Below are 22,187 nucleotides of genomic sequence, written 5' to 3'. Positions count from 1 at the left end.
CAGTAACAGCAGCCCAACAACTCCAGAGGTTTATTTCCTTAAACTGACGTTACACAACTTAACGCAAGGGGTGGGGGTGGGGGCGGGTGACACAAACGTCTTGTAAGGTAGACCAAGGGCGGAGAGCTGTGCTGTGGAGGACAGGCTGGGTGGGCGGCGCTCACCCCACAGCCCGGAGGTCGCCCGCGGACAGAGCCCAAGGGGCCCCTCCCACGGCGCCGGCCCCCCAGAGGCCCCGGTTCCAGCCAACCGTAAAGCAATAAATACGGACATTTTCTGCGCGGGAGGAGAAGCTCAAGCCACCGGTGAGGAGACAGAAACGAGTCCCAGGGCTGCTCTTCTTCTGGGTCCAAGCACAGAGGCAAGATTTCAAGTATCGCAAGAGAGAAACGCGTGGGGTCTTCGCCTGGGCCTGTGGTGAAACCTCAGCGCCGGCGGTGCTGGGCTGCGGCGGCTCCCTCTGCATCCTTGAGGACACGTTCGAGAGGAGCTAGGCAGAGCCGGGCAGACCAGAAAAGGGACCCCCCCCCCCCCGAGCCTGGAAGGTGGCCTCCCCGCCGACCCCCCATGGCAGCCAGGACCTGGTGAGGGGACAGAGGGCTTGACATCAAAACCTCCTGTGAGAGCTGGACAGGTAGGTTTACGCACAAAAGCAGTCCTCAGCTGCCCGCCATCTTCAGGCAGGGAGCAAGGGCAGGGGTAGGGCCGCCCTACAGGCGGGAGGGCGGACGGCCACGCGCAGACCACACGCACCCAGCGCCACCGGCGCTCGGGGTCTCAGCATCGCTGCCAAGGCTGCCCCGATCCTGCCCCCGTCCTTTCGGAACAAAACGTCAACTCATACGAGTTTTCTTCTTTTAAAAAAAAAGAAAAATGAAAAAGAGCTGCAGAATATAAGACACATCTTAGGAGTTAAGTGTGAAAGACGGCAACAACGTCTGTGCTGGGTTTTGGAAGCTCAGTGCTTCGTACTGTCCGTCCCTAAAAGAACATTTAAATAAGACGGCTGCTTTGCCTCGAGAGCGACCCGGGCGGCAGGCACAGCACACGCGCTCGCGGAGCTGTCTGCACACGGACATGTGATTACGGGTGTGTACACGTGCCTGGTGGTGCAACAGCCGGGGCCGAGCGGCAGCCCCGGGTCCAGTCCACCTGCATAAAGTGCTGGGTGATTCACAAAGCTGGGTGGTGGTCTCGGGGGAGGGAGGGGTGGGAGCCAGGAGGACACACCTTTTGCTGGGTGGATCCGCCGGGCAGGCCTGGCGGCTTTGGCTTGAGTGGGCATCACGGTCTCGGGGCCTCTGCTCGTCCTCAGCGAGACAGCCCTGGGGTCTGGGCGGGGGCGGGGGATGCCCACACATCCCCACCTGCCATCGAGGTGGGTGGGCGGCGCTCACCCCACAGCCCGGAGGTCGCCCGCGGAGAGAAGCGGGCGGGAGAGAAGTTCAGATTGCCGGCTGGGCGGGGAGTTCTGCCCGTCAGCCAGGCCAGGGGACTGGCCTACGTTGAGGTTCTGTGCGGGGCCCTCCAGCGCCCTGAAGTCCACGGCCGCGGAGCCCAGGAGACAGAGACGCAGCCTGAGGCCTGGCTCCGGACGCTGGGTGGGGAGCCACGGTCCTTTCCCCGGCACCAGCGAGTGGTGTCACGGCCGTGGGCTTGTCCCTTCGAGTCCGGCCAGCACGCTGCTCCCCACCCCATGGATCGGCAGTGAAGGTCCAGGCCCCTTGGGCGCCGTGGGCCGGGCCTCCAGGAGGTCAGGCACAGATGCCGGTCAGCAGGGCCGAGAGTCTCCGCTCGATGCACAGCTTGCCTGGAGCGAGGGAGGGAGGGGGGCGGGCACCACGGTGAGCGGGCAGCGGCTGCCCCCTCCCGCCCCCGCTCCCAGGGGCCCAGCGGACACTGACACTTGGCGATGTTCTCCACGTCCGCCTGGTCCGAGAGGATCTGCTGCAGCCCCTCCATGAGCAGCAGGGCCTTGTGGTAGCGCTGGACACAGTCCTCCCGGCGGTGGAACATCTCATCCAGGGCGGCCGACTGCACCTGCCGGGTGAGGGCGGAGGCTGAGCCCAGCTGCCTTCCACAGAGACGGGGGACCCAGGACTGACGGCCGCACGAGCCACGGGGCAGCACGCTGTGGGCGCCGCCGGGTCACGCGCAGTCTCGACAGAGGCTTGCTCGCCGCAGGCAGCCGGGGTTACAGGGCAGGCGACCGGCCACCCGCACCGGGCAGAGCACTCCCTCGGTCCCGGTCATGTCAGTGATGGTCACCCCTGGGGGAGGGGGAGCTCGGGGACGAGGAGGCCGACTGTTCCCGAACGTCTCTTCGGGCTGTGTTTTTACTGCACGAGTGAATTTTCTCAAAAACAGGCATTGCCTCAGAAGCAGCGCTTTTTGGGCACAAGGACCCCAAAGCAACAGACGCAGAGCACTGAGCAGGGCCCCTCCAAGCCCCTCTTGCCTTCATGCCGTAGCTCCCAGCTGGGCTGCCTGCGTTGGTTCCCTCTAGAGAAGAAGGAACCAACTCACCTGCTAAGAGCCTTGAAAACCACGTTCCCCATTTTCCAGGTAAGAAACCTGAGTTTCAGGGAGGGACACGCCTGGGCCGTGGAGCCTCACAGCGAGGCGGAAGCCCAGGTGAGCTCCCGGCTCCCCACCAGGGCTGGAGGGGCCCGGGTGACATTTGCTGGCTGAGGGGACAGCGTAGTGGAACTTCCCACCCCGGGAGTGATGCCCCCTGAAATCCGGCGGAGCTGTGGCCGTCAACCCGCCCCTGCCGGCTCCACAGCCCGCTCTCCCGGTCCGGCCCCACGTGGGCCCCGCCTGGCGTACCGTCTGCACCGCGTGGCTGAAGATGAGCTTCTCGGCGGCGACGCTCTGGATGCGGTCGAGGAGCCGCTGCTTGTCTAGGAAGAAGCGCTGCAGCCGCAGGCTGAGGCCTTGGCAAGACACCACACTCGTCTTGTACAGCTCGTTCAGCTTCCGCACCACTGTGGGAGGCGCCCCGGCAGCTCAGGCCGGCCCCCAGCAAGGGAACCCACGCGACCAGCGGGCAAAAGCCCCTCACTCTGTCCCCGGGGCGCTGTCCGACCCCACCTCCTAGGTGCTCTGCCCAGCAACTCACGCTGCGCCTTCCCGCCCCAGGCCCATGGGGGCCCTGCCGCAGGGCCTTTGCACCTGCCCCCCGCCCCCACTATCCCTCCCCGGGCTGGGCCTGCACCAGGTAACCTCCTCAGGAAGGCCTCCCTCGTCACCTCTTCCTCACTGACCTTCTCCCAGAGATAGCTATCCCTCCCTCCCCGACTCCCTTGCCGTGAGCTCAGGGTCTCACGCCCCGAACGCTGCTGCCGCCGCCGCCGCCGCCGCCGCCGCCACCACCACTACCACCCGCCGAGGCTGCCCTCACCCTGCTTCACGGTGGACGACAGGCAGAGCTTGCCGGCCCGGATCTGGTCGATGGCGGTCTGCAGGCCCGAGGAGAGGAGCTCGGCCGCCTTCAGGTAGAGCACCAGCTGCTCCGCGAAGCTGGAGGGCGGCAAGGACGCGTCAGGGGCGGAGCCCACACTCCCGCTGCCTCCCCGCGGGGCCGCCGGGCACACCCACCTCCACTCGCGGCTCAGCTGGCTGATCTGGTCGGCCACCACGCTCTCCTGCAGCTGGTACTCGGGCCCCCCGGCCGCCTCGCTGGCACTGCCCTTCAGGGCCGCGATCTCCAGGACGTGCTGGACGAAGTCGAGCGTGAAGCGCAGGCTGTGCAGGATCTCCGTGTGCTCTTGCTGGGGAGACGGGGCCACTGAGGGACGCACCTCGGCACCGCCACCAGCCCCGCCCGGACGCCATGCTGGGCCAGGCGCCTGCCCCCGCCCGGCCCTCACCTCCATGAGGGTCTCCTCGGGCAGGTCGGGGGCCTCGAAGGTCACAGCCCCCTCCAGGTTGGCGGCAACGGGGTCGGCAAAGCTGCGGCAGTGGCTGGGGGCGGGTACCTCGAGGGGGGCCTCGCCGTAGGCCCCGGGCGCCAGGTGACGGGCGGAGGAGGAGCCTGCCGAGCCGAGGGGGCTGGAGGGGCCCCCTGTGGGGAGAGGGCCGGCCGCCCGCCCCGTCAGGCCTCCGCCGCTCCGTGACACAGAGCCGGTCCCCACCCCTCCCGGGCCCCCGCCCACTGCAGGGGCACCCCGGAGTCCAGGGCCGGGGCTTCAGGGGCCTGCCTGTGGGAGCCGTGCCCCCGAGCCTCCAAGGAGGACCCTCCCAGGGCCTCGCGTGAGGGTAGCGCCTGGCTCAGCTCCTGACTCTACAGCGAGGGCCCCTCCCGCTTCCTGACGGACGGTGCGGGCCGCCGATCTGCCGCAGCCGTGAGGCCAGCGACGGTCCTCACCTGAGAACACGGTGGCACGGGGGCCCTGGGGCGGCGTGGTCCCGCCGGGGGGCGAGCCCACCGTGAACACCACGGGGGAAGGGCTGCCGGCGCCCCCGGCACGGGCTCCCGGGTGCAGGTTCCCTCCGAAGCCAGCGGACGGCCCTGGGAGAGCAAGAGGAGGGGCTCAGGGTCTTCCTGCCGCGGGCGCCCCCACTTCCCAGAGTGCTCTCCGGCGGCCCCCCACGCACCGGTCTCCATGGGCTTTTCCTGCAGGCTGTCCACGCTGCCTGAGTCAGGGGCCTGCGTCCCAAAGGCAGCCTTAAGGAGCAGATCCGTGAGGCGGCCGGCGCTGAGGGACCTGCAGGGTGAAGGGTGGTGAACACGTGCCCTGCGCCACCCAGGGGATCCAGAGACCCAGGCACCAGGCCACCCGCTGCCCAGGGCCGGCCCCCCGGCCCCCCCCCAGGCAGGGTCTGGGGGCCCCACAGCCTGGTCAGCATGCCCAGCCTGTTCCGACTGTGCTGGCCACCCGGTCCTCCTACCCACCCAGGGCAGTTACTGTCACCCATTGAACAGACGCACAAACTGAGGCTCAGAAGGGGTTGAAGAGGGAGTGAGGTGCCCGCAGACAGCAGGCAGGGCTGGGTCTCTCCTCCTGCAGGCCACGTCAGGGGAGTCCCCACCCACTCACCTGCCAAAGGAGCCCTTGGTGTCCTCGGTGGGCCGCAGGCCGGGGCCCAGCTGCTGCCCCTGGAAGGGCCCCGCCTCGGAGAGGTCGGGCAGCGTCCGGTTCCGAGGCGGCGTCATCACCACGCCCTGCCGGGCCAGGAGAGTCAGCAAGTTCTGGGAGCTGGGGGTCTTGGTGAAGTCGAACGCGGGCACGGCCTACGAGGGGCAGGTTAAGTGCTGAGAACGACCCGCCGCGGTGACGTTAACATCTCAACAGGGTCAGCAGCGCTGGCCTGAGTCTGCAGGGCCCCACGCCGCAAAACCCCAAACTTCCACGACCCAGGTCTGCACAGCAAAGGTGTGAAGGCTGACTCCACCCTGTGCTGGAGGACAGTGACACACGCAGACGCACGCGTCCGACACAGGCCATGCACGTGTGCACCTACGCCCTCACAGAGACACCACGAGGTAGCGGCAGGTTCTGGCCCCATTTCACAGACAGGAAGACTGAGGCAAGGGATGAGCTAAGTAACGCGCCCATGGTGGCAGCCTGGGCTCTCTGGGGCTCTGGATGCTGGGCCAGGGTCGGGACGCTTCCGGTCAAGGGCCAGAGAGCAGGTGTTTTGGCTTTGGGAGCCAGTCTTCGTCACGGGGGTGTGGCCACCCCACACGTGAACGGGGAGACACGGATCCAGCCACCAGCCAGTGCCAGAGGTCTCAGCACAGAGGGCAGGCGCTGCTGCACACCAGCCCTGCCTCTGGCTTCCGGGGCCCCTCAGGTCTTGTGGGAATCCCACCGGGCAGAAAGCCCGGCGGCCCGAGCACATACAGAGCCGCTCCGCACCCACGCCCCTGGAGGCCCGCGGCCCTGTTACCTTGGTCGGGGAGCCCAGAATAGGGGGCAGGGGGTTCCTCTGCAGGAAGTCGGGCAGCTTGGGCGAGCCGCGCAGGGGCCGGCAGGACTGCAGCCCGTGGGAGGGCTGCGGGGGGCTGGCTTGCGGGTGGCCGAACGCCACGCCCAGCGGGTCCGTGGGGGGCTTGGGCAGCTTGGGGCGCACCACCCGCAGGTCGGACAGGTTCGGGGCACTGTGCAGGCGGCAGCCCAGCCCGGCGCTGTGGGGAGAGTGCTCAGGTGCGGAGGAGCCTAGGGCGGGACAGGACGGGCCCAGTCACAGCTGTCCCGAGGCCTGCCTGGACCTGCCCCCACGACCGACCAGGACAGTGCACAGAGACCCCCACGCCTGCTCAGGATTCCCTTTACCCTCGGGGCCCCCTGTGCCGCACTGCACCTACGCTCCACCGCGCACCTGAGGAAACAGGCACAGAGGAGCTGAGACACCTGCGCGAGGTCACACAGCACGGCGGGGTCGGGGTGGGACCTGAGCCCCACAGTGGGCCTCCGGAAGCTGAAGGCTTAAGCTTGTTAAAATAGTCTCACAGAGTTTCCTGCCTTCTTTTAACGCGTAAGAAATGACGGTTGTGAACCAGGAAAACGGCCTCTATCCCAAGCAGCGACAGGCCAGCCCAGGGAGGTCAGCCCAGCTCCTCCGCCCCTCCCCAGCTCCACCGGCACACCCACGGGGCCGGAGCTGCACCTACCTGGACGAGGGGACCTGCCACCCCGCATCTCGGCTGCTTGTGGGGAGGGCGCCCCGCTCCAGCCAGGCCGCTCGGGGATGGTTCCGACTTGGGGGCAAGAGGGGTTGCCAAGGTCAATGTGGGACAGAGAGTGAGTCCCTCCCCCGCCCCCCACGTGGAGACTCCCAGTCCCAGCTCCGAGGCTGGGTCCACCAGCGGCGTGCAGGCTCACCCTGGGGAGACGGCGTGTAGGGCCGGCCCCCACCCAGGGAGAACTTCCTGGACAGGGCGGCTCCGTGCTCGGCGTGAGACGGGGGCGACAGGCTGGCCCGTGCAAAGCCCAGCGGGCTGGTGCTGCCTGACCTGCGGATGGCAGAGGACCTGCGGACGCAAGCAGGCACAGGGTGTGAGGGCCCCGGCCACGCCCGGCCAGGGCCACCAGCATGCCACGTGTCTGTCCCCCTCCGTTCAAGTAACGGGCCTCACCGGCAGCCACAACCCGGTGGGAGCCGCCAGTCCCTGCCAGGGCAGCCCCCAACCCACAGGGGCTTCTGTGAATGACAAAAAAAGGTGCCCTCTCCTCTTCCGAAACGTACAAAACTCGAAGTCAGTTTTGTGGACACGAGACACTTCACTGACATCTGCCAGAAAGCCTCACGGTACGGCCTGAGCGCCAGTGTGTCCACAGAGCGGCGGTGCCGACAGTCGTGCAGTGTGCAGTCTGCACAGCCGTGCATGTGAGACGGCCCCGCACCGTCCGAGTGGGCCGCGTGGGGCCCTCGCTACGGTCCTCTAGGATGTGCCTGGCCACGGGGGCCCGCACTCACCGCGCCGCCTGGGACCGGGTGGGCGACTGAAGGCTCTGCTCGATGCGCTGGTAGTTCTGCACCTGAGTGGGGACTGGGATGGGGGCCGAGGCCCCGCACCTGCTGCTGGAGGATGCCCCGGCCCGGCTGTGTGGGGAGAGAGGCTGGGGTCACCGCGGCTGGGGCGCTGGGCTGAACCCCAGGCCCTAACATCCCGGGGCAGAGGCCACGCCGGGCCACCTGCTTCCTCGTTTCTGCACATGGCCAGCACTGCTTCCCTGGTACCCCATGCCCCCCAGTCTCTGCATCCAGGTGGCTTCTGGCTGGGACCAGCCAGTAGCGAGGTTGGGCCAGCTCCCGCTGGCACTGGGAGTCACTGCCTGCTTCGCCCCACAAGCTCGGGAGTGGGGGAGGGAGCGACGACACTGGTCTCTGGTGGTTCCGGTAACCACCCCTGGGCCCCAAGCCCACCCTGCATCCCTTCCTTCCACTGGACCACCCACAGGGCCCTGGCACCCTGCCGGGGCTGAACGAAGGCAGGGCCTCTGGACACAACCGTTTCCTGCAGGATACGAGTGGGGCTGGGGCGCTGTGATGCTGACTGCGCCCCGGGCCCGCTTACCCTGAGGGGCTGAGGGAGCTGCTGCAGGGCGGGGAAGGAGACGGGGTCCGGCCGCGGCTCTCCAGGCCAGCAGAGGCCGCCAGTGAGCTCCTGGCGGGGACAGGGCGGACGGCAGGGCCTCACATTCAGGCCAAACCAGCGCAGACCCTGGCCCCTCCTTGGGACTCCGTCCTGCACTGGGCACAGCAGACTCGGCACTTCCCAAACCGTCTGACCCAGGCAGGTCAGGGGACAGCCTGAGAGTAGGCGTCGCCCTCCCCGCAGAGCCGGCGGGTCTCGGGCTGGGGGCTTACCCGCTGCACATCAGGCTGTCGGGTGGCGGCTTGGCACCGACCGCCTCGGCCACCAGGTCACCTGTGGATGGGACACGGGTGAGGCTGGGCCCAGGCACCTCTTCCTGGGCGGGCCCAGGCCACGGCGAGCCCAGCACTCTCCCGTCCCCGCTTCTGTCGCTCACGCTGACAACCCCCTTTGCCTGTCTGGACCTTACGGCACTCGGAGACCCTGGTACCCTCCCCACGCGCCAGCCTTCAGAGAACCCCAGGCTGGGTGTCCACACCTCCCAATCTGGGCCTCACCCCTCCTCCAGGACCGCTGGGTCCCCACCTTCCCGCTGCCCTCCTTGAGCTGCCAGTGGCTGGGTACAGGGCCTCTCCTCCCCTGCAGAGCCAAGCCGACAGGCTCAGGGTGGCCCGTCGGACACCTGGGCCCGCTCCCACCTGGCCCCGGCTCAGGAGTCTCAGGGCGGCCAAGGCCGTGAGAGAAGTGCCAGCACTCGGGGTGGCGAGGGGAACTGAGGACCTGAGAACAGAGCTCTGCGGGGTTGGGTGGGGGGCAGCAGCTCCCCCCTCGGAGCAGGCGCCCTGGACGCTCTGCGGCGGGCAGGACTCAGCTCTGACTCTTTGGCCAGGCTGATCTGGGGTAGTAACTTCCAGAAGCCCCTTCTTAGGGGTTCCGTCTGACATGTCTGCAGCGATCTCCCTGCCCACCCCTGCCTGGTGGCCCCCTGACCTGGAAACTGGGCCGGGACCATGACGAAGTCATCAGTGTCACAGGACGAGTCCTTGCTGCTGCCGCCCGAGTCCCGGGAGCCCTGCAGGAAGCCGGCGGCCTCGGCCGGGGAGGTCAGGGTCTTCTGGAGCTGCTGCTGCATCTCCCCCAGGGACTGGGGGTCAGAGGGGAGGCCGCTGAGACCCGGCCCCAGGGCCTGGGTGAAGGGGGCCATGGGGACGAGGCAGAGGCTCTGCACGTTCTCCTCCCCCAGGCCGCTGCTTCTCCGGTGACCCCCACCACGGGAGTGGTCACCTCACGGAGCCCCCTGCTGCCCAGCACGAGGAACCGCTTGGCCCCCAAAGGCTCCAGAGGCCCCGTGTCAAGCGACTCCCCCCCTGCCCCCCGTGGCCCTGCATAGCGCTCGGGAGGTGGGGCGTCTGGAAGGTCCACCTTCGGGCGTGAGCGAGCCGTGCTCTCCGCCACCAGCCTGGCCCTGGCCCCCGCCTGGCAGGACGGACGGACAGACAGACGGCCCAAGGGAGGTTCAAGCCCCAGCGCCCCCGCCCCCGAGCACAACCTCGGCAGACCTCACCCCAGCCCTGTGACGGGGACGCGGGCTGCGGGGCGGGTGGGCTCCCAGGACACCGGGCCCCCACCCGTGGCCACCCGCGCGCCCGTGCACATGCAGGCGCGGAGCTGACACGGTGCTGAAGAGACCGACGGGACACAGGGACCCTGAAGCAGGCCTCCACCCGCTTCTAACTCTGCCACGTTCACAAGCAGAACGTTTCTGAGTCTGGTGTGACGAGACCAGACGACACAGCAGAAATGAAGGCGCGAGCTGGGGCGGGGCGGGGCGGGAGCCCGACGAGGTTCCTGTGGACGCCTGCACGCCCCGAAGCTGAGGCGAGAGGAGCCCGCAGCCTGCCGCCCTGCGCGTGACTCACCGGTGGGGAGGCCAGGTGTGAGGTGGAGCTGCTGCTGGAGCTGCTGCCGGACCCCGAGCTTGGGTACGAGGGCACGGGCACGGGTGGGGCTGGCAGAGGGCGCGGGTCAGCACCCGTCAGCATGGGATGCTCCGCTCCCACCCTGCCCATGTCAACCCCACTCCGAGCACAGCTGCCGGCTCGGGACCCGCCCCGCCCCAGAGGAACCCGGGGACTGGGAGGGGACCTGTGCGAGGGCCCGCCCTCACCTCTCCAATCCCACTGCACCAAGTCAGCTGAGCTCGAGCCCACCCCCTGGCCTCGGGGGCCCCTGGGAACCACAGGCTGGAGGAGGGCTGAGGAGCTGGTAGCCCCCAACCTCCCGGGGTGGGGCTGGCAGCCCACAGGGAGAAGGGGGGGCACGGGAGTGCCGAGACCCTCAGGGGACTCACACTTCTTCACAGCGGCACTGGAGTCAAGGAAGGGGTGATGGAAAAACTCATCTGCAGGAGGAGGGATGGGCCCGGGCTCAGGAGGGTTGAGGCCAGGCCCCGCCGTCCCCTGGGCCCTGTCTCCGCTGCCTCACTCCAGGAGCGGAGGGAGGCAGAGCCCCAGCTGGCGCCCCCAGTGCGGCCCAGGCCCGGATCCACCCCCCCTGCCCACGGTTTTCCCAGCAGTGCTGCCCATTGCAAAACCGGGGATTTTACCGTCTCCGCTGCTGGGAAAGGAGCTGCGGGCCCCGGGAAAAGCCACTCACTGCCACCACAGGGCCCCTGGGAGTGGGGTGTGCAGGACGTGGGGGGCAGGGGCACAAGCCCGAGGGCCCTGACCCCCCAGGCCTGTCGGGCGAGGTGGCGGGCCAGCCACGCGGCGCTCACCGAAGTCCATGCGGTCTCTGTGGTTGCGCTGAAGCAGAGACAGGAGCAGCTGTCTCAGCGGGGCCGAGGTCTCCCGGGGGATGCTGGGGGCACAGGGCACCACGTTGACAGGACAGCCTGCCCGGGGGGCGGGGGGCGGGGTGTCTGTGTCTGGCGGGAGGGGCACTCACGGGGGGACCAGCGTCTTGTTCTTCTCATAGAAGAGGCGGAGGTCCTGGGGGCTGCTGGCCTGGAAGTGAGGGCCAGGGGGCCAGGTGTGAGTGTCCCTGCTGCTCTCAGCCACTAGCTGCTCAGAGCCTCTGTCTCCCGAGAGGCCCCTGGTCCAGCACTGCCAGCCTGTCTGTCCAAACACTGAGCGCCCTCGCATGCTTCCAAGGAAGGGGGCCCCCTCCCCCCGCAGCCAGGCTGTGGAACCACGGGGACCACACAGGGGGGCCAGGGGGGCCCAGAGCAAGGATGCTGGCTGGGCCCCCTTCCCACCTGGTGCGGGTGCATCCTGGGTATCTGGTGTGACCGGTCACGTGCTTCTTAAAATTAAAATGTGGCCCGTGCACCCCACCCCAGCAAAGGGCCCCAGAACAAGCTCGCCCCCTAAGTGGGCCCCGCCCTCACGCCTGTTCACGTGTCACGCGCTCAGCACTGCTGTGTGCCAGGCACTGTTCAAGGCTCGGGGGGTACAGCCGAGAGCAAGACAGTCCCTGCCTTCCCAAGGCCAACACGGCAGCGGGGGACGGCCCTCCGCTAGTCGCCTGCTCACGTGCAGGAAACGGCAGGCAGGGAGGTGCGGGGAGTGGGGATGGGGGCAGCCTCGGTCACCGGGCAGGCAGAGGGCGCTTTGGAGCAAGCTGGCGGCAGTGGAGAGCTGCCGGGTCGGCCCACGAGGCCAGCACGGGACGCGAGGGCCTGCGGCACGGGCTCGGGGCCCTGGACCCTCTGGGGTCCAGCACACGGCAGGCCACTGCCTTCCAAATGCAGGGTGTACCCCAGAGCCTGAGGTCCTCGTACCAATTTGGTGGGTCACGCCAGCCCTGGAATGGGCAGGAGGGAGGCCACGAAACTTGGATCAGACACACATGTGGACACGCACAGGTACGCGCCAGAGCCAGTGGAGACTCCGGCCTCGGCCCTGAAGCGACTGCACGGTGGGGAGCTGGGCGGCCACGGCACTCCGGCAAGGGGAGGCTGCAGGGCTGAGCGCGCCACACCCTCTGCCGGGGCCTCACCTGGAAGGGCGCCTTCCCTGTCAGGCACTGGTACACGATGGTACCGATGCTCCACAGGTCCGCCTTCCCGTCGTAGTGCTGGGACATGATGACCTCGGGGGCCTGCGGGGGTACAGTGCGGTCGGTGCCACGCGAGAATGGACGCCGAGCGTGCGCTGAGCGAAGTCCGGCTCCAGCCAGGCGCCAGCCAATCGTAACACACGCCAGCCGAGTGCCACAGACGTGGCGGGAAACGGTACAGCCATGACGGCTGCCACCCAGAGTGAAGCCACAGGATGGACACGGGAGGGAACCCCACCGCGGACCCCCCTTCCAACAGGCCCACCTACCATGTACATGGGGGAGCCGCAGAGCGTGGCCGCCATCATGTCGCTCTGCAGGTACCGGGCAAAGCCGAAGTCGGCTGCGGGCGAGGAGAGGCGTGAGAGGGGTGGCCGCGGCCCCCGGGCCTCCGCCGGCCTCCCCGGGCCCCGGCCGCCACCTCACCGATCTTGACCCGGATGTTGCTGGGGGTGGCACGGCGCCCACCAGGGTTGGACAGCAGGAGGTTCTGGGGCTTCAGGTCCCGGTGGATGATGCCCTTGCTGTGCAGTAGCCGCACGGCACCGGCGATCTGCTGCAGGAAGAGCCGGATGGTGTCCTCGCTCAGCGTCCGCATGGCTGAGGGGAGACGGGCTCCGTGGGGCGCAGCTCGCCCGGGCGCCCCAGGCCGGCGGCCTCCCGCCCCACATGGCTCCCGCGCCCCTCCCTGCGGCCTCCAGGCCCGTCGGCCACGCCGTCTGACCCTGAGCTGCCCCGTGTCCGCTCCCAGCCTGCGAGCCCCGCGCTGCTGCCCAGCACACCCCGCCCCTTCTCAGCTGAGGGCCACTTCGCGGCAGCTCCCTCTACCCGCTGCCCAGGGCATGCACCACGGCCAGCGGCTGTGCGATGAGCCCCAGGCCCGGCCTCAACGGTGGTCCCCCAGCCGCGCCAGGACCCTGCGAAGGCCCGCCCCCTGTGGAGAGCCGGCCTCCACTGGGGCCCAGGACAGGTCTGGCCCCCGCAGAGCAGCCGACTGGCCACCGGGACCCTGCCGGGCACCACATCCACAGCGGGCCGCACGGGGCCCCGCTCAAGAGTGACCCTTGCAGACCACGTCTGCCCTGAGAAGCCATCCCTCGTGGTTCTGACGCAGCATGTGTCCCCAGCGGGGCTCCGCTCCCCCTTGCATCTTTCCCAGCAGGCGCCAGGGGGATGGGAGCCTCCGCCATCGCCATCAGGCCCAGGAAAGCTCGTTCAGGCCAGGCCACCTCTCAGAATGGGTCAGGGTGAGCCTCGGCGCAGCCCATCCCGCCGCAGGTGTCCACTCACTGTGCAGGTAGTCGGCCAGATCGCCGCCGTTACAATACTGCAAGAGACCAGCCACACGCCTCGGTCAGCGGCCAGGGCAGCCCCTCCCGCCGTGCCCGGGTCTCCCACCACCCTACCCCAGGGCGCCTGCTCCCTGGGCACTCGGTGCCCTGTCTCCAGCCTGGGCAGGCGTCCCCCGCAATCCGTGCTTGAGGAGGTCAATGGGGGTGCTCGCCGGTGAGGCGGCCCGAAGCCCACGGACATGAAAACAACTTCTCACCGCAAGGTGACAAGGGGCCTGAGAGCCGAGAGGGCCCAGCCTCCCCGTCCTCACAGCTGGCCTCCAGGACTCACCTCCATGACCAGGTAGACGGAATTGGCCATCTCCTGCAGGACACAGAAGAGGCAGTGAGAGGTGGGCAGCAGCACGCCCCGCCCCCCAGTCTGGCAGCCGTCTGGGAAGCCTGGCTTGGCCCCAGTGTGACCCGGGCACCCGGCACCTGCAGCTGCCCTCAACACACCGCCTGGGCTCAGGCGGGAGAGGCCATTGAGCGCGGACACTGGCTGGCCTGGCAGCCCTGGGGCCTGTCATGCCAGGGCTTAGCCAGTTCGTTAGTGGCCAGGAGATGAGGATGTCTGAGAGCCAAGTGGGCTTGAGTGACCGGAGAAGCGGCCAATCAGATCACTCCATCTGTCAAGTCTGGGGAAGGGGCTGAGGACCCAGGAGAGGTGTCAGGGGTGGAGCAAGGACCCCGCCTCCCAGGGGCAGCCCTCAGCAACCCAGGTCTCCATCAAGGTCAGGGTCAGCCCTGGCCCGGAGGTTCTGACAGGGCTCAGCTTGCTCTTCTATGAGTGGTGAGTCCTGGCCAAGTAGAAGCACTTAGTGGGGGACCCAGGCCCCCAAGAAGGGACACAGCGAGGGTGTGAGGGCCTTGACTCTCAGGCCACGGAAACTGCTCCTGGCTCTGGAATCAAAGATGCCAGCAACATTATAGGTTGGCGCCGCCAGCCCACTGCCGGCCAGCTTCCGGCTCAGCCCTTGGCCTCGGGTTGCCACCGGCATCCACAGCTCGGTCCACGACAGCAAGACTGAGGAGCCCGTTGCTCAGGCCAGCGCACAGACACCTTCCCGCACTTACGGCCCTGGCGTCCGTCTAGGAGGGGCCCCTGAGATCCCCAGGTCACGGATGAGGAAACTGAGCCCAGCGAAGCCAAGTCAACCAGGCAGGCGGGGTCCTAACCGCTCTGCTCTCCTGCAGACAGTCCCCTCCCCTCTTTCCCAGGCGGGGTCTTCCCTAACTGAGGGGCCCTGCCAGCCAGGAGCAAGTCCCCAAACCCCTTCAGCACCAGTACACTGCTGGGCCTTGGGGACCAGGAACAGCCCCTCTCCGCCGCCCAGCAGAATGCACCGAGTCCCCATTCCCCACCAGCACGCGGCTCACGGGCAGCTCCAGCTTCTAACCCCCACGGGGCAAGGGGGCAAGTGCGTGAGCTGGCCCCGGAGCTCTCAAGGCATGGGGGGAGCCCCGAGGGAAGCCTGGGTGGGAGGAGGGAGGTGGCTGCAGGAGGGACATTTCTCAGCGGCCTTTGGGGGAGGGCACCCGAGGCCCAGACAGACTTGATCCCCAGCAGCGGGCCACCACCCCGACCTGGCAGGACAGAGGACCCCGATCAGTCACCCTACCCCCAGGAGGTTGGGCCTGGGCTCAGACCCACACCAGCAGAACACAAAGCCACTGGGTGACACCCCAGGTGTAAATGTCAGCCCCCTGAAACAAGAGAAGACCCCTACGGGACTGCCCTGGTGGCGCAGTGGTTGAGAATCCACTTGCCAATGCAGGGGACACGGGTTCAAGCCCTGGTCCGGAAAGATCCCACATGCCACGGAGCCAACTGAGCCCGTGTGCCACAACTACTGAGCCCACGCGCCACAGCTACCGAAGCCTGCACGCCTAGAGCCCGTGCTCCGCAACAAGAGAAGCCACCACAGTGAGAAGCCCGCGTGCGGCAATGAAGACCCAACGCAGCCAAAAAATAGTAAATAAAAAAGATACATTTATATCCAAAACAAAAGAGAAGCCCCCATGCCTCCAGAGTTCCCCCAACAGAGTGGCTGTGGGTCCAGGACAGGGACGCTCCGGGGAGCAGGGCTGAGAGGCGGACACTGAAAGCTCCGGGGGCTGGCTGGGCCGCGTGCCCCACCCTGCTTCCCCAGGCCCTCACTCAGCGGCGTGTCCGGCAGGGATGCAGAAGCCTTCCCAAGTGCCCAGCCGGGCTCCTCTGGGAGGGGGCGGGCTCCGCCCACCAAAGCAGGCCCTCCCTCCCCTCCCCCTGCCCCCCCCAACCCAGGAGAGAGGCGGGAGCTGCCTCAGCCCAGCACGCAGGCCCCGCCCTCCCAGGCCAGCTGTGGGGAGAGATAATGCAGGGAGAAAGTCCCCGGTCACGCCGCACCCACGACTGCGACCAACCCCAGCGGGGCTGGCAATGGGGACAGAGGGGTACCAGGAGGAGGGAGATCCCAACAGAGGGAGGCTCTGAGAGCCGGAGGCTCCCGGGCAGAGGGGCCAGAGATGAGGACCCAGAACTAACCCAGGAGATAGAACAGCCACTCCCCGTGACACCCAGGCCACCTGTTCCCTCACCTGCCGTCACCCTGACCACGGCCACCTCTGGGGACATGCTTAACAGGCTCCCGAATTCACCCGCCGGGAGCAGCCTTGTCTTGAGTGGCCCAGAAGTGCCACACCGCTAGAGAGGGGCAGTGCAGGGCGGGGCCCAGGCACCCCCAGCTCTTGGCTGTCCTCCCGACAGGACCCCTGCTCCCCAGGAAAGCCTCCGATCACCCACCGAGCCAGGACGGGCAGGGGCTGGATGACAAGGACAGGAGACAGATGCAGCATCCATGCCCCCCGAGGGTCCCCGAGCAGTCACCCAGGGCTGGCAGAACAGTGGCCGGATGGGACAAGGGGCCTGCCAGCTGGGAGGGGAGTTCCCTGTACCGCCTGCTCCCCGAGTCCCGCGCAGCCTGGACCCCACAACCTCCCGCCCCAGAAAGGAGGTGCCTGTGCATCAGGGACGGCATACTGCCCTCTGCGCCCAGGAACCCATGGGACCCCCGCACAGGACCCCGAAACCCACTCCAGCTGGGGTGCTTCCAAACACCAGGCCAGACGCCCTCCCTCCCGCGGGGCCACCCCACGGGGCCCGCCGCCCACTGGCTCAGGGCTCCTAGCCCTCCCCGCTGCCTGACACCCTGGACCCCCGAGACCTCCCTGAAGCCTTCCTGGTGCCCCCCGGGCCTCGGCGAGCCCTCAGTGAGCAAAGACCAGGGGCCCTGGGGCCCCTCTCCTCCCCCGATCTCTGTCCCTTCACCCCGTGGGTCACCCAGCAGAGACCAAGCGTGTTGCCCGCAGGCCCTACTGTGCACGGAGCCCAGAGGTTCAGGGCCTGAGGGGGAGAGCACAGCAGGGCTGGGCCGGGGGAGTCGTGCCCACCTCCCCTCACCACGTGGGATTCGGGCCCGCAGAGGCCCGGCCTCGGGGTCCCCCACTGCCCTGGCTTCAGAAGGCCCCTTCCCCGCCCGCAGCATCAGCTTGTGAGGCGCCAGCCCCATGGGCCGGCACGAGCCTCGGCCACGCCTGCAGCGCCCACCGGGCCTCCAGCCTGCAGGGAGCACAGCGGGGCCACCCCATCCCACCAGTCCCCCCGCGCAACCTGAGGAGCGGGCAGGTCCCATCGACGTCCCAGCCGACTTAAGGGGAGGAAACGGGCACAGAGAGGTCCCGTGATTCTGCCTGGCATCCGGGCACCGGAGTCCTGGCCGCTCCACCGTGAACGCGGCCCCCACGGAAGGGGGCCGTGAACCCTGACCTGCACACCTCGAGCGGACAGGCGAAGCCCTGAAGGCAGGATGAAGCGGCGCCCTCTCCGTCTCTCAGTGGCGCGCCCACAGGCCCTGGGGACTGGGCTGGCCCGGGTGTCGGGGCCAGGTGCCCCAAGCAGCCTGGCACGGGTGCCCGGGCCCGCGGGAGGCCGCCCTGCCTCCACAGGGTGCTAAGGTGCTTTGCTTAAGAGGATCCCAGCTCCCGGGCTCGGCCGAGCCTGCTCTGTCTGGTGATCCTGGGCTGGGCCTGGTGGGCTGGTGGGCAGGTGGGCGGGCGGGCACTGGCCTAGTTAACCCCTTGGAGTGGGCCGCCCTGGCTCCAGAAGGAGGCAAAAGCCACAGCCAGGGCCGGAGCACAGCCGCCCATGGGAGCCGCGGCACTCCCCGCCCCCAGGCTGGGCTCTCCTGGACAGCGCCCAGACGGGAAGGGATGCCCAGCCCCACCCTGAGGAGGAAGCCCACCCTTCCTCAGGGAGCCTCCTTCAGCTTCCATTGTGTGCCTGTGGCTCCCGGGGGCTGGGGAGCCGGGGGGAGGCCAGCTGCCCTCTCCAGCCCCCTTCTTCCCACACACCGGGCCTGCCCCTGACTCGGGAGAAGCAGGGGACACTTCCAGAATGGAAAACACAGAATCGACGTGTCCCTGCCCAGACCCACCAAGCCCGCCTGGGTCACGAAAAAGCAAGGCCAAAGGTTGGCACTGTCCTGAATGACCCCACAGCGAGGCAGACCTCTCCCCTTGACTGAGGTGTCCACCCACCCAAAGTCACTATGGGTGGCTCTGTCAGCCAGGCCGGGAAGTGAGTCACCCAGCTGTGGGAACCGGCTGGACGGCGTGCTGGTCTCAGGAAGGCCCCCGTCCCAGGGCGCACGCTGGGCAGGGATGTCCCCTGACCCCTGTGATGGCCACTCTCCCCAGAAAGAGCACACCCAACCACAGCCCAGCAGGCGAGGGCAAGACCCAGAGCCAGCCGTCTGCCCCTCAAAGAAAGGAAAGGCCAGGGGCTCCCGCTGCCTGCCCACATGTCTGTGGGCCACAGAGCAGAGCACCACCCCAGAGGCCTCCCCCACGCACGCACAGCAGCCTCACAACAGTCACTATTCCGTATGGCCACGAAACAAAACCACCTCAACATACAAGAAGCAACCTGAGGAGGAATATTTGCAACCTATCATGGAACGGCTTTCCTTAATATATAAAGAGTTCTCACCAACCAATATTTATATAGCACTTACTAATTAACAAGTACAGATCTAAACACTTAACATACATAGACTCAAGCTGTCATCACAACCACCGTACGACACAGATGTGCTGTTATCATCTTCCATTTTCTGGGTAACACTGAGGCACCAGGAGGCTGAGTAACCTGCCCAAGGTCACACAGGTAAGTAAATGGGTGAGTTGGGCTCAGAAAGGCAGTAGGGCGCAGGGCCCATGCTGTTAACCACAGTGCCGTCCAACCTCGGTAATCACAAGACCCACAGGAGCACATCCCTGGGTAGGAGGCATTCCTGGTGTTCAAAGAGAGATGCTGAGCCTCCCCCCAAAGTGAAAAACAGAACCATAAAAGATGTCATTTTCCACCTCTCAGGCAGGCCAAGATGAAAGTCTGATAACCGACCTCCTGGCAAGGATGTGGGGAGACAGGCGCTCCTGCCAGCAGCACTGCTGTGTGCACGGTCCATCCTCTATGGACCACGATCTGGCAACTGTTCCAAACTAAAATACACATCCTCTTATTTCTAGGAATCCACCCTGTAGACACACAGTCATGGCAAAGGTGAATCCAGGAGAGTCACCACCACACTGCTGACATGTCAGAATCCCAGAATAACCCCATGTCCCACCAGTGGGGGACTGGTGAGGTCAACTGTGGAATATAGGGCCACGGAACACCACACAGCTGCAAATAACACCACAGTCACGGTCGTAGCAACGCCAGCACACACAGTGCTTACTAGGACCAGTTTCAACCAAACAACTCCAGACTCTCTGTTTTACAGAGAAAGACATGGACGCACAGACGGATTAAGACACTTGTTCCAGGACACACAGCTCGTTTAAGTGGCAGAGCCAGGACTGGAACTAGGTCACCTAGCTTCAGAGTCTGGACTCTGAACCTTGCAGAAAGAATGGGGGATAATTTTCTTGGGAGGAGAGGGGTGTCACTTCTCACATATGGATTGAGTTAATGTGGAGTGACACAGACCTTCTCAAAGACACACACTTAAGTGAAAAATGCCACAGTAGAACTGTAGATGGTGTGGCAGCAAAGAGGTACGTGAGGATGTGTCACTGTCCCCAGAGAGACCCTCTGGGGGAGATGGGGCTCATTGGGCCAGGGATGGTAGAGTCACCTTTTTCCACGTCCCTTTTGTACTGTTTCTTCATTTTTTTTTTTTAAGCCAAATCATTGACTGTTTTTAAAAGCCATGATTTCCTGGGCCCCATGTGTGTCTCAGACAAGTGTCTAAGGACATGGGGAGCCACCCCACACCCCAAAGGCTGAGAGCACAGGGCCCCCGCGGGGGGGGGGCCTGCAAGGGAGAGGCTGGCTGGCCTCTAAGCACTTCCTCTGCACAAGGGAAGCCACAGCACTGCAAGCCCTGGAGGAAGTGGCACTGCCCACAGCCAGGTGTGTGGCCCAGCCAGGATGGGAAGGAGGGCGTGCAGAGGCGGGGGCAGGGGACAGGGAAGGGTGGGAGAGGAGGAGGGGGAAGGGGGCCGCCCTCTTGGCCCCAGAACACAGCTTCCAGGCACTTCCTGTCGCTGTCACCTTGGACCTGGGCCCTCCCCAAGTCACCTCATGTCATGCCACAGCCCCCAAGGCCGCAGCCCCGCTCTGAAGGGGGAGGGAGAGGACAGGGAAGGAGGGAGGAGGCCACCAAAACACAGACAGCCAGGCTGGGAACTTCCCCTCAGCCAGGGGCTGGTCCCGTGGCCTCAGTAAACAGGTTTCAAAACCATTAGTCAGCACTTTGGCCCTCAGATCTGCTGCCTCAGGTTCCTGGTCCCCAAACTGGGTCTCCAGGGTCCCAGACCTGGGCCGAGGCCGGGCCCCCCCCCCACCGCCAGGCCTGGGGGCCCGGGGTCACTGGGGGAAACAGGCCGCGGTCCTCTGGGCCAGCTAGGCCTGAGATGGCCTCGTCACCCGGGCACCCGCCTCCCTCCTGCCCGGGTGGCTGGCCCCAGCTGCCGGCAAGAAGGAATCTCCCTTAGCCCCGCCCCTCCCCCAGTCTGACACAGGGAGACAGTGGCCAATGCCAGGCCGCTGGGGTAATGTCAACAAACAATCCGCTGGCCCAGACAGGTGGTCCAGGCCGGCAGGGCTGCCCTGAGCCTGCGCTGGGGACAGGACTCACCGTCGCGGCCGCTGGGCCAGACACCCCCGAGGGCCGCGCTGCAGCCAGACCTCCCTCGGTGGAGCTGCGCTGGCGCCCCTGGCACTCAGGTGGCAGCGGAAGGTGGGAGCTCTCCCAACACGCCCAGAGGAAACCCAGGCCCAAGAACTGGGCTGAGGGTGGGGTCTCCAAGGTCCCAGCAGGCCTCCGACGCCCATCCACACAGGGGGGTGCCCAGCTGCTTCCCCCAGTACGAGACGCTAGTCTAGAAGAGTCCACTCCTGGCCAGGGTCTCCAGAACTTGGCTGGACTGGGACTTAAGTCAGCGGGGCCTGAGGCTGTACTGGGGACAGTGGGGGCGGGGGCGGAGGGGAGAACAGCCCGTCCCCACCAAGACGGCGCCGGCAGCCTTACCTGGAAGTCATACAACGCCACGATGTTTTCATGTTTCAATTCCTAGGACAGAAACCCGGGTTTCCTGTGAGTGGAGCGCACTCACCCATCACCCGCTCCCCCTGCTGCTGAGGCCAGCTCACCTTGAGGATCTTGATCTCCTTCCCCAGGAGAGTCTGCGACTTGGCCAGGTTCTTCTTGTTAATGCACTTGACAGCGACCTCCAGGTCGTGTTTCTGAAAACCAAGCGCGGGTGTCCCTCAGGGGCGGGGAACCCGGGAACGCCTTGAAGGCCTTGCCCAAGCCAAGCGCCCAGCAGGTCCCTGGAGATGAGGGGGTCAGGAGTGCATGTGAGGGGGACGTGGGGTCCCGGGGCTGTGGGGTGAGACGAGGGGCGCCCGGCTGTGTTCATGTGGGGTCCCCGGCAGGATGAGGGGGCCTCTGGGGTGTGGAGGTGGGGATGGGGGTGGCCGGCGGTGGGGATGACGGGGGGGGTCCCTGGAGCGGGGGATGGGGAGAGGGACCCCGGGGCGGGGGGGCCGCCCTCGCCGGCGCTCTGTCCGGGCCGGCCGGCCCCTCACCTCGCGGTGGCGCCCCTTGAAGACCACGGCGAAGGCGCCATGCCCAATCAGGTCCTTGCGCGAGAACTCGAACTTGCCCACGGTCTCCAGGCCGCCGCGGCCGGACTCCATGGCGCGGGCCGGGCCAGGCAGGCCGGGGCTCAGGCGACGGCACGGGCCGGGGGCGGTGGGCAGGGGGCGCGCCCCATCGGGTAGCCCGGGCTGCGGACGCGATCCGACTCCAACCCAGTCTTGACCTGGGCTCCGACCCTAGCTCAGGATCCAGCTCGGGCTCCGGCCCGGAGACAAAAGAGCCGCGGCCGCCGGGCCCGGGAGCCTGAGACGCCGGCGCAAGCGCACAGAGTGCCGGGCGGGGCGGAGCCTGGGGGGCTAGCCTGGCTGGGGCGGGGCGGGGCCTGCCGGGCGGCCGCGCTCAGTGGGTGGTGGCGCTGGCGGTGGGGCGGGGCCTGTTGGGGCGGGACCAGATGGTTGGGGCGGGGTCAGTAGCAGGCCCGCCTCCTTGGGAATGACAGGGGAGCTGCAAGCCTGGGCACGAGCCAACGGTCGCCCTCCAACCAGTTCTCCTGCTGCAGCCTTACACTACGTCCCTTGTCTGCGCATCTGGGGGGCGCAC

The 22,187-nt window shown here is 67.1% G+C and overlaps 1 protein-coding gene across 3 annotated transcripts; it reads right to left on the bottom strand.

The window, feature by feature from the left end:
• Positions 1 to 13: 13 nt before the first annotated feature.
• Positions 14 to 21,905, bottom strand: ULK1 (unc-51 like autophagy activating kinase 1). 3 transcript variants are annotated; one of them, XM_032654571.1, is made up of 28 exons: positions 21,575 to 21,905; positions 21,137 to 21,316; positions 21,015 to 21,056; positions 13,730 to 13,762; positions 13,397 to 13,433; positions 12,533 to 12,662; positions 12,376 to 12,449; positions 12,047 to 12,148; positions 10,994 to 11,052; positions 10,824 to 10,906; positions 10,398 to 10,448; positions 9,967 to 10,055; positions 9,038 to 9,191; positions 8,320 to 8,380; positions 8,027 to 8,116; positions 7,426 to 7,551; positions 6,831 to 6,979; positions 6,620 to 6,706; positions 5,896 to 6,164; positions 5,043 to 5,236; positions 4,600 to 4,709; positions 4,370 to 4,513; positions 3,873 to 4,066; positions 3,601 to 3,773; positions 3,404 to 3,522; positions 2,830 to 2,987; positions 1,905 to 2,040; positions 14 to 1,810 (listed from the first exon to the last, which is right to left on the bottom strand). In XM_032654571.1, the coding sequence occupies exons 3-28, from the start codon at positions 21,044 to 21,046 to the stop codon at positions 1,755 to 1,757; spliced, it is 2,910 nt and encodes a 969-aa protein (XP_032510462.1). In that variant the 5' UTR covers positions 21,047 to 21,056; positions 21,137 to 21,316; positions 21,575 to 21,905; the 3' UTR covers positions 14 to 1,754. The 3 variants fall into 3 exon arrangements, with proteins under 3 accessions (XP_032510462.1, XP_032510460.1, XP_032510461.1); XM_032654569.1 differs by having other exon boundaries at positions 12,533 to 12,706; positions 21,137 to 21,229; XM_032654570.1 differs by having other exon boundaries at positions 21,137 to 21,229; positions 21,575 to 21,624.
• Positions 21,906 to 22,187: the final 282 nt, after the last annotated feature.

Source organism: Phocoena sinus, chromosome 14 (assembly GCF_008692025.1).
Source record: "Phocoena sinus isolate mPhoSin1 chromosome 14, mPhoSin1.pri, whole genome shotgun sequence".
NCBI classification, from domain to species: Eukaryota; Metazoa; Chordata; class Mammalia; order Artiodactyla; family Phocoenidae; genus Phocoena; species Phocoena sinus.
Note: the sequence above shows the minus strand (reverse complement) of the source record. Positions and strands in the feature narration are given on the sequence as shown.